The sequence below is a fragment of the Talpa occidentalis genome, unplaced genomic scaffold, assembly GCF_014898055.3.
Source record: "Talpa occidentalis isolate TD23 unplaced genomic scaffold, MPIMG_talOcc4v2.1 talOcc4.9, whole genome shotgun sequence".
NCBI lineage: Eukaryota > Metazoa > Chordata > Mammalia > Eulipotyphla > Talpidae > Talpa > Talpa occidentalis.
This window is the reverse complement of record NW_023605305.1, coordinates 3,442,264-3,460,861: the sequence shown is the minus strand read 5'-3', so window position 1 is coordinate 3,460,861 and position 18,598 is coordinate 3,442,264. Positions and strand designations below refer to the sequence as shown.

General features: G+C 57.5%; 1 protein-coding gene across 1 annotated transcript; it reads left to right on the top strand.

Moving 5' to 3' along the window:
- Window positions 1-5,053: 5,053 nt before the first annotated feature.
- On the top strand, window positions 5,054-17,195 carry ERRFI1 (ERBB receptor feedback inhibitor 1). The gene is given in 8 exon segments (XM_037499613.2): window positions 5,054-5,072; window positions 13,763-13,955; window positions 14,061-14,137; window positions 14,497-14,584; window positions 14,586-14,878; window positions 14,881-15,029; window positions 15,031-15,091; window positions 15,094-17,195. Coding segments are annotated over 7 exon segments (1,386 nt in total). The 5' UTR covers window positions 5,054-5,072; window positions 13,763-13,833; the 3' UTR covers window positions 15,690-17,195.
- The last annotated feature ends 1,403 nt before the right edge of the window (window positions 17,196-18,598 follow it).

The window sequence follows — 18,598 nt, the reverse complement described above, 5'->3', positions numbered from 1 at the left end:
CCACAACAGAAAGTTCTCTGAGGAGTGATTGTGTCTGTCTTGCTCACTGCTGGGCGCCTAGCATGGACTGCCACATAGGCGTTCAATAAATATTCATTGATAGATGAATGAATAAACAAGCCAGAAATCCCAGGAAGTGGCGTCATTCATTCAGTCCTTACAACGCTACTGTCTACACACTGGGCAGATTCCGCTGTCCTAGAGAAGATGGGAAAGCTGTTCCTATTAAAAAGTTCTGTAGGAGACATTTTTTAAAGTACAAACTAAATGTATTTTTTAGAAGGAAACATGTCAGTGGGCGTTTATAAGTATGGGCCTGCCAAGTAAATGCACACCAACTTATGGCCACTGTTAGCTTCCCTTCAGAATCTCTAAGAAAATTCTCCCGTTCCTAGCATATCTCTCCACATGTTACCGGTGCCTGAAATTTCACTACGAAGGACAGAACCCTCTCTTTGGCTGAAAGTTGTTGAGCCTGCTAAGTGGAAAAACTGCAAAGAAAAGCAAGACCTTTCACTTGGTCAATCATTTATGCTCCTGGCATTTAAGGAAACGGCTTGCTGGACAAATAACGTTTTATATACTAATAAACAACAGGGAATCGTAGGGTCTTGCAATGAGAAGTGTTCAAAAATCTCTCAAAGAAGATATCACAATAACACTGAGAATGACAACCACGATTTGAAAAACCAGCAGACTGGCTGAGCCCTGACCCGGGCCGGGCTGTGTTGACACTTTCACAAGAATGATCTCATCCATCCGCGCGATACCCCTAGGGAGCAGGGGCCACTGCTGCCCCCTCTCACAAGGCACAGAGAGGCTTAGGCCACCTGCTTGAGTCACACTACTGAGTGTGAGTTGGGATGAGAACCTGGACTCCAAGTTCAGGCCCTAAGCTCGTCATCTCCAAGCCTCCTTTCTTGTTCGATTATTCGGCATAAAAGAGAATATCCATTACCAACATATGAAGTTGGTAAGATAATACAAAATTATTTTAGCCCTAAACCCACAGAAGTCATCATCTTCAAAGTTTTCGTGCTTTCATAGAACCATTGTGCTTTCAGTGCACACGTGTGCGAACTAGTTGCTTTTGTGTTTGGAAACACAGCTCATCTATGTTGGGGGCAATGAAGGAGTGAACCACATTTTGGGGATCTCTTAATGAAGAGTTTACATTAATATTTTTAATTAATTTATTTATTTGGGAAGGGATTACAGCACACCCTACTGGCCAGCCAATTGGAAATACAGTATTTACTAGGGAGAAAATGTAAAACTCAGAAGATAAAATCGGATTAATATTTAAAAGAAATCGGGGAGGTGGGGCGTCTTGTGAAACTTCTACAAATTAATATATTGATAGGACAAAAATTTCTCTAAACTGATTATACATGCTAGAAATGGGATAAAACTAGAAAAACAATAGCCACTGGTAGCATCACGTGTTTTAGAGAGCACTAGGTAGACAAAAAGTGGTTCAACAAAAAATAAACAACTATATCAATAGTCTCTCTAAAATTTATATTAAGCCAAAGGTCATTAAACCCTTAGAGCAATAGAAGGAGCCATTGAAACCAGCCGGGGAATACAGTGTTTATTTATTTATGCTGCATTTATGTACGTTTATAGATGGAAGCTACAACGACTTAAAGATGGATGCTACATCTTTCCCTGTGCTACTTTTCAGGTGAAAAGTTGAAAACTCAGTGCAGACTTCTGCTGTGACCTGACACTCCACATGGAAACATCTCTGCTCTTATCAGCCCATGTGTCTTAGGGTAATTCACACGGTTTATTGGATATATAAAGATATATATCTGTGCCCGGATGTTTCCAAACACAAAGTGTTACTCTAAACCAATGGTCTGCAAGAAATGCAGTTCTTCCCATCATGTATTTTTTATTGCACACACTTATATACATTAGTAAAAATAGTAATAGGTGCATTGTTATTAACAGCGTGGCTAGACATAAAGAAAGGCTCTGGGGCTTGAGGGGGATACAGAAAGTGTCTCCCTTGAAAATATGTCTTTATAACACAATGGAAATACAAAAAAAATTATAAGCCCGAGCAATAAACATAAAAGTGGGTCTAGTCTCCTACAGGCTTCAAATAAGATCTACTTTAAAGTGAGCAAGGGTTTAAGGGGTCAGGTTACTGGGGGAGAAGGAGGGAGCAAGTCCTTTGGAAAGCAATGCTGGGTTCTAAGGGTTCAGCGCCAGAATCTCCCCTGTTCTCACTCCAAGGACAGCTTCTTCCTACACTGAAAGAAGCGTAGTAAAGGCACTATTTGGGTCAATGAGGTGGAAGTATACTGTTTCCCATGTTTTTTAATATTAAAAAACAATCAGCTAATATAAAAGCTGTGGGAAGTGACCTCAACATTAAATGGACTATAAAAAGATGGGTGTTTTTTTTTTTAAAAAGTCTGACTGTAAACTTCTTTTTTACTGCAGTCCACTGAAAACAAGTTAGGTTTAGTCTAAAGAGAATATTTTCTCCCTAAGCCACTAAACTCATGTTCCGATCTGTTAAGTCAAGGAATGATCCCTTGATAAACACAAGATGCTAATATTATTTCAAGTTGCTTAGCATTTTTCTTTTATACTCTTCCCAAACACCCTACAATATTGTTGACATATCAATGTCTTTACAAAGCACCATTAATAACCATTAGCTGAAAGATTTGTGGGTATGTCTTCTCCTGTAATCCAACCACAACTGAGAATGCCATAGTGTATGTCTATGGCTGGAAGCATATTTCAGTAAGCTACCAGTTATAATTGGGATTTCAAAAAAAAAAAAATAAAAAGAATAAATTGAGATGTCTATCTTGCAAGTTTAAAATAGACTGGAAGAAAAAAAAATCAAATTAATCACATATTACTCATGTGATTTTACGATTTTTTGATAATTTACCAAAACAGCTCACCACCATATAGTGAGTATCCTGTTGATCTTCTTTCTCTAAAGAAGGGGTGTGTTTGATGGTTGCTCTGGTGATTATCACTGTTTAATGAATAGGGGAATGTAAAAGCATGCCAATCAGGCCAAAGCACAAATTACAGCTGCATTGTAGTGCCTTGAACGAATGCTACCAGGCTTCCTTTTGGATGGAACCTGAGCTGTCCAGGTCCCCATTCAGCAACCGCTCCCCAGTGAGTCTGACCAGCTGCTCTCCAGCAAGCTCACCTGCTGATCCTTTTTAACGCCCAAAACACAAACCAAACCAAAACGAGGGGGGCGTCTCGATACCCGTTTTGTGACCACAAAACCTATTTGGGTAAGAAAACCAGTACTCCGTTGTGATGAATTTCCATCACCCTTAAACAATTCTAAGTGACCGGCAGGAAGCAGCGATGGCAACAGGAAGGTGGAAGACCTGGACTGCTGTGAAGTTGCCCAGGTAGGAAATGGCCCCAGGGGCCCTGAGGGGCAGGAGGAGCCCAGCGAAGGGCAGATGAGGCGCCTCAAACGCTTGTTTATCTCGCCTCTGAGAGGGGACAAAGGGAGACATCAGGTTTCTTTCTTCTTTTTTTCCTTTTTGCACGTGAGGCCATGAATTCAAAATTAGGCCTTTGAATTAAATGTAAAAGAATGTAAGCAAATAATAGGGAAGAAAAAGTAAATCATTTCATGGAGAGCAGAGTTAATAGTTAACCTGATAATGAGGTCAGAATCTCATTCCATATGTTAAACTACCCCAATTAGGTGGTGCTAAATGTCCAACTACCAGGCATTATTGCTGAGAAGCAAGAAGGGGCTCTGGGAGCCCCAGGAGGTCAGCAGGAGGGCTCTGGCCTCACCTCAATTCAGGGCACCGTTTGGGAGATTTGTTCTAGTTAAGGCTGGAGGGTTTCTGCCTGTTTGCTTTTTTTCTTACTTTAGTTACTCTTGGTTTGTTATCATTTGTATTATTTATTTTACGGTTAAACTATAAGCCTAAGTTGCATCACCCAGTGGCCCGAGAACCTCCTCCTGCAGGCTGGCTGGTGTTCTGGGCATCAGCGCTGCCCCGAGGCCCAGAGGCGCAGAGGTGGGCATGGACTGAAGAGTAAACACGAGACTGTGAGCTCAAGGGGGGGCCCGCGTGGGGGCGGCAGCCCTTCGGGTCAGCTGCCACCAGGGCCTGGCCTTGATTTCCTAACAAGCTGTCAGAGTGGAGGTGGCCAGGCCGCGGCGCTCAGCTCCCCGGGGAAAGGCCCTCCCCAGTGGGGTCTCACCCGCACACAGGTGTCCCCACGCCCGGACTGTCCCCCACTGCTCACCGCCCCACTTCGCCCGCTGTCCTACCTGCCCCTTGAGAGCCCACGCGAGCCTCACCCTGAGGAACTGACCCCGCTGTCCCTCCCGGCCTCGCGCTGGCCCCCCCTTCCCACGCTGCCCCCCACGGCCACACTGCCCGTCACTGCCCCCCACTGTCCCCCACCGCCCCCACGACCCTTCACTGCCCCCCATCTCCCCGACCGCCCCTCGCCCTGGCCGCTCGCTGACCCCTGCGCCCCCCACCACAGCCCGTGGCCCTCGTGAGCGCGGGTGCGGGGCCCCGCGGGCCCGGGGCTCCGGCGCAGAGGGTCGCCCTCGCGGGGTCCCCGCGCCCACGGCCGCCGCCCGGCCGGGCCGCGGCCCCCACCCCCAAGGGTGGGAACAAAGGGGCGCTCCGCGTGGCGCGGGGCTTGGGGGTCCCGGGGCTCCGCGGCCGCCGCGCGACCTGCCCGGCGGGAGGCCCGGCCGCCGCGGAGGCGGGAGCCCCGGAGGCCCGGCCCGCGGCCCGCGACGCCGCGCCGGCCCCACGCGCCGCCCCCGCCGCGCATCGCCCCTTTAAGCGCCCCCGGCGCGGATTGGCCGCGCGGCGGGGGGCGGGGCCGTGACGCGCGGCCCCGCCCCCCGCGCTATAAAGCCGGGCGCCGGCGGCCGCGACGACGGCGGCCGAGGCGAGCGGGAGCGGCGGGCGGCGGCGGCGGCAGCGGCGAGGCGCCTGCGCGACGCCGGGGCCCTGAGCCCGCGGCGCGGAGCCAGCCGGGACGGGCATGCGCGGGAGGGCGGCGGGGCACGGCCGCGGCCCGGCGGGGTAAGGGCGCGGGGCGCGGGGCGCGGGCGGCCGGGGGCTCGGGGGCGCGGGGCCGGGCGCGCGGGGGGCGCGGGGGGCGCGCGGGGCGGGCGCGCGGGGGGCGGGCGGGACCCGCGCCGGACGCGGCTCCACCCCCGGCGGCTGCGCGCGGACGGGGCGGCCGGGGCCGGGGTCCCGCGCTCGCGGCGGGGGCGGCCGGGCGCGCCTCCGCCCTGGGCCCCTCCGGGCGGCGGGGCTGCGTCGCGGGGTGCCGCCCCGGCGCCCCCAGATGCGCCCCGAAAGCCGCGGGGGAGGCGCCGGCCGCGTCGGGGCCGGTCCTGACGGCGCGACCTGCTCGGCCGTGCTGAGCGCACCCGAGGGCGCCCCTCCTCGCGGGCCCCCCTTCCCCGGGCCCCGGGCCCCCGCGCGCCCTGCCCGCCGGGCCGGCCCTGCACGCTCCCGGCCCGTCCCCCGCGGCCTCCAGTCCGGGCAGAGCCGATGCTCCCGCGGCCGGCCGGCTGCTTCGGGGCCGCCGAGTCTTTGCGAGGATTTCGTCACCGCGAGGAAACCGGCCTCCTGCCCGATAAAATATATGAATCGCTCGTTAGTCATGAATCTAAGTGCGGCCAGAAGAGAGACTGTGGCTTTAAAAGAGATGTGTCGGTGACTTCAGGTGCACCTGCAACACAGGTAGGGCAGGACTGGTTTCCAGGCAACTGTCAGGGGTGAAGAAAGGTGAGGTGGAAATGCTTTTTCTCTCTCCCTCCTGGAGAGCAAGTGTCCTGCGGTCTCGGGCTTCTGTAAGTCGGTGCGTGCCGCGGCTGTCTGTCTGTCTGTCTGTCTGGAAAAGGCTGAGACATTCGGGTTCGCCAGGCCCAGTCTCGGTGTTTTGAACTGTATTTGTTTTTTGCTTGTTTCTTTACGTTTCTGGGATTACAGTTTTAAAGTGAAGTTTTGCTTCAGCAAACCAGAGAGATGAGGTCCCCATTTCAGGAAATGACCAAATTTTGCTAAGACCAAAATAAAAGAGGTTGGTTTCTGGTTAACATGCTGCCAGACCGTGACTGGTGAGCAGTATGTTAATCACCCTGGCTCGCTGACAGATGTTAGCAACTTTGAAGAGAAATACCTGTGGGTTTTAGCAAGGACTTCAGACCCAATTTGTGGCCCCGGCCCCCTCCTCAGACCGTTTGTCAGTTGTAGGTGCCGGTGGACTGACTGGGCTGATGGACGGTGGAGATCTTGGCTGAACAGCTTAGGACCGGACAGGGATGTTAGATTGTCAACTCCTTAAGGGCAGGAACTCTGCCTCCTGCAGCTTCTGTCTTCAGCAGCCCAGCACATTGTTGATGGTTGATAAATAATTGCAAGAAAGCATATTTTGCATTTAAAGCTCAGCAGACTCAGACCAGTCACTGATAAGGGTCAGAAAGCAAATCTGGCTTTAGATGGCTGTTATGAAATGTCTGGATTTCATATTTTTTTGACAGATCAGATTGAAAAAATGGCTTTTCGGTCTGAATTGTTTTGCCAACCTTCAGTTCAGGGCAGACACTGGTCACTCTTTCTGCACAGTATAATTACACTGTAGATTTGCATTTTTGTGTGAAAATAACTCTCAGCTGTAGCTTCTCAGAAGTTGAACCAGATAATACTCCCTTTCTGCTAATACTAATGGTAGCTTTGCAAAGCAAATTGCCGAAATTACAGGTACACTCTGACATGCTTGAAACTGACCTGAAAGTCTACATACCATCAGGTTGCCTTAGAAAGGTGAGCAGAGGAGAAGGTGGTGCCAAGGGTAATTCCAGGAATTTGAATGTCAGAGGCTCCCTCAACCAGAGAAACAACTCTGCTCTTAATCTAAATATGTTTCAGTGGTACCTCTTGGGCAGGATTCCCCTAGCATCCTCGGGCCTTGCTTTGTGAAAGCTAATGGGTAACTCACTAGATGAACCAAATCCAGCTGTGGCATTCTGGCATTGTTCACAAGAAACACCTGCTTTGTAAAGGCAGCTAAGACAGGGGAGTTGCAGTAAGTCGCTGGCCCAGTAGATAGATTACTTTTAAGGTTGGAAAGGGGCCTGGGATTCAGATTCAGAAGGGGAAAATGATTCTTCCATTGGGAGTCATTCTTGCTACGTCAGTCCAACTCCTTTTACCATGAACTTGGTCAGTATCACTGAAAGACCAGTCTGTGGATCTTGGTGAGTTTATCCTTCAGGCGCAGGCTCTGGCTGGCTCTGTGTCTTTCCGTTGCAGAGCGCCATGATTCAGCAAGATGCTGCAGGTTCACCAAGGAAGAAGTGGGAAGGGAAGGGTTAAAATACATTGTTCAGAAGCTCTCTGTCAAGACCCGTGTGTGAAACTCACCTAGTGACAGGCGGTTTTAAGAACATGCCATTCCCTGTGCTTGAATTGCTGCTCTCCATACTCCTGGCTCCCACCTCCTCATCCCTTAGACTCCATTGTAGAAAGTCACCTGCCAGAGGCCTTCCCTGCCCACCTGTGTATGCATGTCCTCCTGCCTCCTCATCCTGTTCCCCAACCCGGCTCGTTTCCTTGGAAGTCACCACAGTCGGCCTTGCTGGTGAGGCTCCCTCCACAGACTGAGGCTCGGCGGCGGCTGCCATGGCTCTTTTCCTCTGGCGTGGGGTCCAGTCCCCGGCAAATAAGCGTGTGGTCACCATTTCTGGAACTAACGAGCCCTGGTCTCGAAGCTGAACAGGAGTTGAGTGCCTGTTTGTTCTCTCTGCAGTTGACTAGGTCAACTGAGCACCCCACGCGTCCCTCCCTGGCCCTGTCTCCCCGTTGTCCATGAGAAAGCCAGGGAGAATGCCTGCAATGAAGAAGCACCAGACCGAGAGGCGGGGGGCGATGTGTCCTGGGGAGGTGCTGGGTTCGGAGGGGAAGCACTGGAGTGTCCTACCCTGGGGGCTGTCCGGCCTCTCTTCATTTCCTCACCTGCAAAATGGGGGTCACAGTCCTGCCTGTCCTTACAGGGGTGGCGTGGGGATCGAGTGAGATGGCGCGTTAGGAGGTGCTTTGTGGTTTGTTGAGCACTTTACGGATGGAAGCTGAAATTCCATCTGAATTCCAGTTAGGAAGCCCTCGCGGGCACCGGGGCCAAGAGCTGGGTGCTGTTGTATTCACAGGGGGCCGTCAGGTGGGTGTATGTAGCGACACTTTTGATGGGAGACCTGCTGTGACCAAGGGCCATGTTGAAATGGGTCGACGTGGTGGCGGATCATTCAGGAGCGACGCCCTCCGAGGGAGGCCCGTAGAATGTAAAATTGATGCCCTAGCCTGCTCTTAGGGACCCGCGGGCCGAATTTGCATCTAATAACTTAGAGAATTGAGGGAGTTGAAGTGGACAGGCACTCTCAGGGGTGTTAAGGTTTTCCAAGAAAAGCTATTAAGCAAGCAGTCAGTCTCCAGAAAAGTCTGTCTGAGCCACCCTTAAGAGTGGAGCATCTGCTGGGCCTCGGGCAGAGCCTGAGGGGTGCAGAGGGCAGTGTGAGGGGTGAGAGAGCCTGGGCTTCATCCTGGGCGCCCTGGTTGGACTCTGGGCCCCTCCCCACCCCTCACAACCGAGTTACTGACCCTCAGGCTCCCGGCCCTCCTTGGGGGTGTTTATGTTATTGTACCCACCCCGCCGGCTGCCCCAACAGTCCGGTGAATGTGCAGCTTTAAAGACCCCTCGCCTTCACAGGCCCTGCGCGCGGCGGCATCCGGCGCGCCTGTCTGAAGCGAGAGGGCGGGCCCGTCCTCACGGCCTGTCCTGCGGTGCGGAGAGTGCCCGCGGAGGGACAGCAGGACAGAAGGCTCGTTCCTGCCCTTGCCCCACAGCTGGGTAGGAAACTGAGTGGGCCAGAGGCCTTCGGCGACGATTATGGTGGTCGGTGGAATGGGGTTTCTTGACAGACCGGCCATTCTTAAAACATTCAGCCGGACGGCATTCCCAGGGCGGCCGATGACGTCTCGTGACTTGGGTTTTGACACTCCCTGTCGCGAGGAGCGAGCGGCGGGAGACAGAGGGGCCGTCTCCACCACGCTGAGCTGCGTTTTCATCTTTATTGAAGCCGCCCGGCGTGCTCTGAGTCCACGTAGGAGTATTTTAATTACATTTTCAAACTCGGGGTTGAAAGAACGTCAGTCATCTTTTCCGAAGGCCCTCGCCCGCCTCCGTGGCGGGGCGCGCTGCGGGGACTTTGCTCACTTGTTCCTCCTGCCTTCCTCTCCCCCGGCCTGGAGACTGAAGGGAAATGTCAGGAAAACCCTGAATTTTAGGGGCTTTGATTTTGTAGAATCTTCTGCTTTCATTAGATAGACTCGGGTCCCGCAACACTGTGCCGTAGACACTGAGGGTGTGTGATGAGTAGCAAACCAGTAAGTTTCCTCCCAGTGAAAACAGCGAAGACGGTGACACGGCTGACGCGCCGTCCCGTGTGGCCAGGAGCTGGCCCCTGGGCTCGCACGCGAGTCGCGGGGGGCGTTACTGTGTTTTCATGTCCCCAAAGGTGATTATTTTAGACATTTTCAAAGTGAAGTTACACATGCAGTTGCATTTGGGGGCGGATCTAATGTCACGGGGCTGGTCGTGGCCCCAGACCAGCCACTCTCCACACATTCTGACCCACAGATCCGGTTACCTGCTGTGTCTCAGCCTGGAAGTGGTTCTGTAGGTAATTGTTAAATGCAGCTGAAAAGACCATTTATCACTCTGAATAAACAGAAATCAGGTTCTAAAAACCAGATTGAAAGGAGGAAATTACATCACACTTTTAAATCAGGAAGCGCTGGGCAGGACCGCGTGAGCTGTGTGACAAAAATGTGCCCCTCCTGCTGGGGCTGGTCTGGGCTTCATTAATGAGATCTGGTGGCAAGGTGAGCCTATCTGGGTTACTGTCTGAAGGTAGCCTGGCTTTGGATTAAACGTGCGTGCACACGCGCGCACACACACGCACACACACATGGAGAACAGGGTGGGAGAAGCCGGCCTCAAGCTGAAAGCCTGCAGCAGCTCCACCTGGAGCAGGAGAGCGCCATGTGCTGTGGCGCGGCCCTCTCTTTCTTTCCAAGGAGAGTGATCTTGAAGGTAGCAGCAGAAACCCCCGAGGCGCTGGAATCCAGAAGGAATAGTGTGAAGTTGGTTGTTGGCAGAAAGCAGCCCCCTTACTTGCTTGGAGTAACAGTAACAAACCCACCTAGAAAGTTACTTTGTTAACCACTGAAGTTCATCATTTTCAGCCCAGCCTGACTGTTCCTTTCAGATTTTGGAAATGAACTTAGTGAGCTCCCTGACCTGCCCCGCGCGGGCTCAGGACAGGGGCGGTCCGAGCACAGTAGGTCCCCCGCTTCCCCACGAGCCTCTCTGTGGCTTTCTGTAACGAGCTGGGTGTCTTCTCAGTATGCATTTAACCAGCACCGAGGAGCCATGAGTGACCCCAGGATCTGCAGGGCAAAATGGAGCCCTGGCCTAGAAGTCTGGGGTAGGGGATCTGTAAGAACAACCCCGGACCCCAGGGGCTGCACCGGCTCCTGGGAGAGGAGAGTGGGAGGCGGCCTGCGGGCCAGGTGGGTCCTGGCTGGGACTGGGGAGAGAGGAAGAAGAAGAAGCTAGAGCCTGAAGGAGGCTGAGGAGGGCCTTTCGGGGCAGGCCTGAGGCGCTTCCGTCAGAAGAGTGACCTGTTCCCCTCAGAAGGAAGGCGGGAATCTCGGGGCCGGTGTGTGGGCAGTGGCTGTGGGGCCTGGCCATTGTGTGTGGAGGGAGGCGGCCGGGACAGACCCGGCCCCCTGGGAGACAGGATGCGCTCACAGCCGGAACGGGCTTGGGAGGGGGGCTGGGTGAGCGAGGGGGAGGGGTCGGTTTGTAAAGTCCACATGCCAGGGGACCGTCCAGGTGGAAAGATAATCGCCAGACAACAGGGGCCAGAGCGGAAGCCCGCCTGGCGTCTGCACCAGGGCCGTCTGCGGGGCCGGGGGCAGGATCAGGACTCTGGGGTGGACATAAAAGGAGCACCTCAAGAGACACAGCTCTTCAGAATGGCTTTATTGTTCCTGGGTTAAAAAAAAACAAGTCATGTCAGCAGGAGAATGTGGCTGCGCCTGGGGTGGGCACCAGCTGCGTGCTGGACACACCGGAGGGCTCGCGACGAGGTGGGACTTCTAGGCTAAGAGCTGCGTGCCCGAGGCCTGGCGATCCCCGACGGGCCTCCCCTCCACCACTGTGCGCCTGACAGGACCCCTCGCGTGCGCACGCCCGTGCCCCTCGCTGTCCACAGTGCGTGGGGAGCTGGCTGGCATCGGAGGGCCCCCACAGGGCAGCACTTCCTCCAGGCGCGAGGCCGGGTCGGGGTGTGAGCAGCAGCACATGGGGCTTTCTGGGCAGCCGAGCACGAAGGCTGGGTGCTGCCCTGGGGACGCTGCCTTCCTGGCCTGCCGGGACCCTGGTTTGAAGTTCCTTTGCACGGGGAGCGCGGGCGATGCCCGTCTCCCTCCCGGCCGCGGGTCCCGAGGTTTCATAACCGGCCACTCACAGCGCCGCGCTGGAACCGAGGCCGGTCACCTCCCGTGGGCACACAAAGGCCTCATTGTGGCCGCGGCCGCCCGCTCCCCGGCACCATTCTTTCTATGCTAAAAAAATTTTTTTCTTAAGAAAGCTAACAAGTAGGTGATGGAAACAATGCATAAAAAAATAACTTTTTCTAGAACATGTAAATAATTTTAAGGGACCATTGAAACGTTCAGAGGCAGCGTCGGGCTGGCCACACAATCCCTCTGCTGAAAGCGCAGATGCAGCCGGCAGAGGAGGCCGAGGAGGCCGACACACGGGAGGCAGGCGGGGGCTGGGCCGAGGCCCGCAGCGCGGCCGTGACCTGGACAGCGTCTGCAGGCGTGTGCTCAGGCTGCCGACACCGCGCGCCTCGTCCTCTCTGGCCCCACAGACAACCCCGTCTTGCCGCTGCCTGCAGACAGCACCAGACCCCGCTCGGGTCCTGGGGAGGGCCTAGCAGCTTCTTTAAAAGTCAGGGTTTTGCAGTTCTGGAATAGTCTTACTTGATTTGGGTAAAGTCAAGACACATTTGCTTCCTTTCAATAATCTCAAGAGCAACCCTCCAAAATAAAGACCTCCCAGGGACCTCAAGTCCTAAATGGCGGTTTTTTCTCTTCGTCACATCTCTGAGACCGGATGAGGAAAAGTAAATGACGCTCGACTATTTGGGGTCCTATTTGAAGCCCATTTAAGTCTCTGACTAGGTTAAGACAAATGCCTTTAGGAAGCTAAAAGGCCGAGAACCAGCCTTCGGCACTGTCTTCCTGCTGTCGCTGAGACCGAAGAGGCCACCAGCTCTGTGTTCCTTTGATGTGGGGGAAAAAAAAAATACTCCTTGCGGAGTGTTTTTTCAGCTCTTTGAAGACACCGCCCGCATATAGCAGCCATCAGTGGGTATTGCTGCTGATGAGGACCAGACGCTCTGGGCAGCCGTTGGATCCTCGTGCGGAGTACCCACTGCCGGGGGTCGCTGGTTGGGGCAGAGCCGCTCTCCTGGGCTCACGGTGTGATGGGGGTAGCAGGTTCGTACCTCCAACAAGGAGAACACGGGTGCCCCCCAGCACCCAGCTTCCTCATCTCGGTGTCGTCCTCAGTCCCTAGCTCTGGGCAGATGTGCAGATGCTTAGTAAGAGGCCAAGAGCACCTCCGGGGTGGGCGACACCCCGGAGGGGCCAGTGTCACACAGCGCTCGCTGGCAGGTGTGACCTGGTGGCTGAAAGGAAGAAAGTCCTGGACTTGCTCTAAGCAAACCTGAATGTATGCGGAGGAGAGAGTGGAGGGGGCGCGAGCTGACCAACACGCTGACCTTGGGTCCGTGCTGTGACGTATAGGAAAAGGACAATTTAAAAGAGGCTGGGGGGTTCGGGGGCTACAGACTGACATCTGACCGGGGAGAGGGGCTCCAAAAGTTGAAGAACAACTGGTGGAAAAAATGGACTCCCTCGGCCTTTGTAACCTGTGCCTCGCAGCTAGGCAAGGCCTGAATTACCAGACGCTTGGAGAGGAGAATGTGAAGAATGTACCTTTGAGTTTGTCTTTAAAGGGAGGGGAAGCTGGCCTCGGTCTTAGGCTGAAGCCGGCGATCTTGCAGAACTTGATTTTTACAGGGTAATGCAATTAGTATCTTCATATGTAAATATTTCTTTATTCTTGATCAAGTAATAACTGCAGCTGTGTCTTCCTGTGGCCGGGCCAGAGAGGGGCCAGGCGCATGCCTGGCTGTGGGCTGAGCGGCTCTGGAACGTCACGTCTAACAAAAGCTTTGAGCTTGGGGAAAGTTAGCTTCATGCCTAGCGCAACCTCAATGGGAGGCCTGTGCAACCTCACGTGAGGGCCAGTTCTGTAGACGGTGAGGGACATGTCGGTGTGTCTTGGCGAGTGAGTGATTTGTTGCGCAGTCAGGCTGTGCAGGCAGGAGGCCTCCCGCTGGACATGGGCTAATCCTCATGTTGCTGAAGCATCTCAGCTCTTGGGATTTGTACTTACCAAGGCGGCGTGTGTGGCGCCTGCCCGTGACAACCTTCAGGAGGAGCAGGAACATGTGACGCCATCTGCTCTTCCGCATCCTGCCACATCCTCTGCCACCAGCTGCCGGGGTCACCTGCTTGTCCCAAGGGTCCCGCTCACCCTTCCTTTTCTCCCGCTTCCCCTCCAGGGCATGAAAGCCACAGGTTGAGCGCCTGTTCCCCGGCTTGGAGACGCCAGGCGTGGCTGCTCAGGAGCACGATGTCAACGGCAGGCGTGGCCGCTCAGGAGCTGCGCACCCCGCTGAAGACGGGGTTTCTCCCCGACAGCCAGGCCCTGGGGGGCATGAAGGCCTGCTGGGGCGGGCGCAGTGGGTTTGAAAAGTAAGGACGGGCGGGGGGCCGGGGGGCTGCCGGCTCGGGCTGTCGCAGCGCGGCGGGAGGGGCCTGCTGGCCTGGCGTGACCACTGTGCCCTTCCCTCCTCGCAGACACTTTCTGAACATGGACCCCATCGCCATGGCCTACAGTCTGAACCCCGCGGCGCAGGAGCGCCTGGCAGCTCTCGGTGCGTGTCCTGCGGGTGGCGGAGGGGCTGCCCCGGGCGGGAGGGTCTGGTCGGGTTCGCCGGTCTCTGGCCCCGGGCGGGAGCCGTTGCCGGCCGCAGCCTGACCCCTGGTGGCGGCCGACGACCCGTTCCCCGCCGGGCCGGGGCTCGAGTCCTGGGGGGCCGAGCCCTCCCCCCCCCCCGGCAGGAATCTCCAGCCCGCAGGGTCCCGCCTCCCCGGGCCCGACCTGGTGGGGCCGCCGCTCGCCGAGGCTGGAGCCGGGGTGTCCCCGTGAACTGCCGGCCGTGGTGGGGTCCGCCTCCCGCGGGGCGGGGGCCGGCTGCTCTCGGGGGGCCGGCTGACCTCTCTCTCCCTGCAGGGGACGCCCCCAGGCCCGCGCGGACGAGTGGCCGCCGCTTGGCCGAAAGCGGCGCCCCGCAGCAGCCCAGCTCGCCCGCCCTGACCCTCGCCCGGGCGAAGACCGGGCCAGCGCGACGAGGACCCGCTGGCCGGCGGCTTCCGGCGGCTCGCGGTGGCCGCGGCCCGCGCGCCCTCGCCCCCGCCCGCGCCCGGCAAGAGCCCGCTGGGCCCGGGGCCCGGCCTGGGCGCGCCCGCGAGCGAGCGGCGCGCGCGGCCGCTGCCGCCCCTGCCCGGCGCCGAGGCCGCGGGCCTGGACGCGGCGGACGGCGCGGCGGACAGCGAGGCGGACAGCGAGGTCGAGTTCCTCACCGGCGCGGACACGGCGCTGCTGCTCGCGGCCGCGGGCTCAGGGCGGACGGCCCGGGCCGGCGCAGCTTCCGCGGCTGCGGCCAGGTCAACTACGCCTACTTCGACACGCCCGCGGCCTCCGAGGCCGACCTCAGCCGCGAGCCCGCCCCGGCCCCGGCCCCGGCCCCGGCCCCGCCGCGCAGGCCATCGCCGGCTGCGGCGCTCGCACTCGGGGCCCGCCGGCTCCTTCAGCAAGCCGGCCGCCCGCGGGCCAGCGGCGCGCCGCGCGCCTCCCCCCACTCGGACGAGGACAAGCCGGAGGTGCCCCCCCGGGTCCCCATCCCCCCGCGGCCGGTGAAGCCCGACTACCGCAGGTGGTCGGCAGAAGTCGCCTCCAGCACCTACAGCGACGAGGACCGGCCCCCCAAGGTGCCCCCGAGAGAACCCCTGTCTCGGGGCAGCTCCCGCACCCCGAGTCCCAAAAGCCTTCCGTCTTACCTCAACGGGGTCATGCCCCCGACGCAGAGCTTCGCGCCGGACCCCAAGTACGTGAGCAGCAAAGCCCTGCAGAGACAGAACAGCGAGGGCGCGGCCGGCAGGGCCCCCTGCATCCTGCCCATCATCGAGGACGGGAGGAAGGCCAGCTCCACGCACTACTACCTGCTGCCCGAGCGGCCGGCCTACCTGGACAAATTCGAGCAGTTTTTCCAGAAGGTAGAAGCAGCCCACGCCAGCGCCCCGGTCCCGCCGTTACCCGCTGTCTGCGGCGTCCTCTCGGCCACCGAGAAGCTGGACTTGAAGCCGCGGGCGGACCCCGGCGGCCACGCCAAGCGCAAGCACCTGTCCTATGTGGTCTCACCGTAGACCCAGGTCGGGTCGGCCGCGGGCACGGGGGCACGGGCGGTTCTCGGGCAGCGTCCCAGCCTGGCGAGGCTCGCAGAGCGTGTGGGGTGGCAGGAGCAGGAAGCCGAACTCTGTGTAGAGAGAGGGGTGGGCGCGGGGTCCCGAGGCTGGCGGCGCTGGCGGGGGCTGTGCTGGCGCGAGGACGGGGCTCCTCAGCGGGCGTGGGGGCCCGGGTGTGCAGGTGGCTCACGCAGACAGAGCTGCAGGTCAGCCCGCAGCCGCTCTCAGAGAACATCTGCTCCGGGTTCTAGAAACTCCAGCTGGAGATGACTCCCGAGAGACTGGACATGGAGCAAGTGGAAGCGAAAAGTAGCGTTGAGATCCGAATCCCCAAAAGAAATTATTTGTGCTTAGCGAGTTGGGAGATGTCTGGCTCCGAGGCCCGTCCCGTTCCTCGCGTTAGTGCAGCCGTCTCCCTCCAAGGGCGGGGGTGCCCCCCGCAAGACCCAGACCTGCCCAGGGACGGCGCCCCGGCTCAGGCGTCTGTGGCGTGGAGGGGGGCGCCGTCGATGTGGCATCCAGAGTTCCGCCTGGACGTCCCTCCGCAGAGCTGCAAAGATAGAATCAGTGAAGAACTTGGCCTTGCAACCCCGGCTCCGGCCCCCTGCGAGGGGCCGTCGCCGCCAGCCCCGCCGGGAGCAGCCCGCGATGGCGCGTGGCCGCGGGGGGCGCGTGTTACGTTGTGTGTGTGTGTTTCTTGGACCGTTGATAAGCAGGTACGACACAAGCCGGCCTTGTGTTGCTGGTTCCTGTTCAGTATTTCCTGGGATTGTTTGCTTTTCCAGTAAAACACTTCTGACCAAGAGCGCAGTATGTCTTAATGCCAGAGGTCACGGCGGCGCCTTTCGCCTGTGAAGCTCTCAGCCGGCCGCGGGTCGGGCGCAGCGAGGCCCAGGCGCCCGTCCTCGGGGGGCAGGGGGTGCCTCGCGCCTCGCCCTCCGCGGTGGGACGCGCCGTTTACAGTTTCAACTGCTGAATGATCTTGTTCGAGCTATTTAAAGCTTGTATTTTAGTCTGAACTAAATGAAGGTTAAAACACGCTTTAGAACCATGCACTGATTCTGCGTCGTGTGTACGTCGTCGGACAAAGGGTTTTGTTCATTTTTGTCGCATTATTTTGAATATTGTCTTTTCATTTTAATAAAGTTACAGTACTTATTTATGACACCGTTAACATCGTGTCTTGCCTCGACTCTTCTGAAAGGGCCCGTCTCGCGTCGCGGCCAGCGCCACCACTCTAAGGTGAAGGGGAGACTTCCTCACAGTCAAGCTGTGCCTGACATCCGGGTGGTTCCCTCGGGCGACAAATGCCGTGAGCCTCCACCTTGAGCAATTAGGAAAGTGAGCGTGAATGTGTGTTACCATGGAAACGCGTCTCTGCCCTTCCCCACCCCCCCAGGAAGCCAGCTCTGGGTGCAGGGGTGGCTCCTCCAGGCTCTGGGACAGGCCCGGGGTGGGTGCAGGAGTGCCGTGTGGGGGTGATCATCAGGACAGGGTGTCCTCCACTCCCCCGTTCCCCCCCACCCCCCCCGCCCAGCGAAAGTCACTGCACTCTTGGCACCCCCCAGGTTCCCCAGGGCAGGACCTCCCAGACCTTCGGTATCAGCAACCAGCCCGAAGTCCAGCTCCACCCTGCCCCGTTGCGTGCTGGGCGGTCTGGAGAATTGGTCCTTCAGTTTTCTCACTGTAAGATGGGGGGTCTGGGGGAGCTTACCACAGGGTACGTGGGTGTCTGATCTGTTACCCCAGTCATCCGAAAGTTGGGTGTCACTTCGGGCATGCTACAACAAAGAGCCTGTTCCCGACGCCAGTTGCGGCCCAACCGTGTGGTAAAAGGCCGGCTTTTTACCGGGAACACAGACCCACCCGGCCCTGAAGGGCGACCGCGGGCTCGGCTATAGCTGATAAGCGCTGGGAGGTGATGAGCGGTGGGTGACAGAAGGACAGGCCATTCCGCAAGAGTTGGGGTGAATCAGGTGTGACCCCAAGGCAGGGAAGGAAAAACGGGGCGCTGCACAGAAGCCCACAGTTACTAGGGCAGAAGGGGTGACAGATGGGGGGGGTGCCCCTGAGGTGTGAGCAAGGGCCGTTGGAAAGGCCGTCAGCGCCGAGCGGGAGGACAGGTCGACGAGAAGCCAGAGGAGGCGCTGAGGACGGACGGACGCACACGTCAGGCCCTGGAGAGAGAACAGCTGTGAAAGGCGCCGAGGAGGTAGCAAGAGCAGGCTGGAGAGCCCGGGGGCCGGGGGGGCTCGCTCTCTGCACCTCAGTTGTTGCCTTTGCCTCCACTGCCTTGTCTTTGTGTTGTGGTCAAGCCCGTTCTTCACTAGTTCCCTATTCGCTTCCTTCCAACCCTCCTGTTTCTCCCTGACATTTCCAGAATGGTATTTTTCCCCCCAGCCAAGCCAATGTGCCCTGCTGCTGTGCGAACGCCACCAGCGAGAACTCCGGCCTCGAGCGCCGCTGCCAGCTCATGGCTCACACATGAAGCAAAGTGAAGCCCAGCGTGCCCGTGGCCGGGTCAGGCCCAGGCCCAGGCCTCTGGCTGCTGCCGAGACCAGTGCGGGTGGGGAATCAGCAGCCTCTTCGGGCCTTGTCAAGTTCTCGTAAAGAGGGGCCAGCCGTCCGGCCACAGCGGCCCAGCCTCACCTCCCATGTGCTACGTGAGAAGCCCCTGAGCTTCCCTGGCGTTCCCGCCCACAGAGACCAGCTCCCGCTGAAGAGTTTCCGAGGGACCACTTCAGGGAGAAAGCAGAAGCCAAGGTCAAAGGGCTCGTGGGTAACTCAACTCAAAATGTGGATCATGTTAAATATTAAGTCTCCCTAGAAGCACATCTTGCGTGTCTTTGGTAAACTCCACACACTACGGA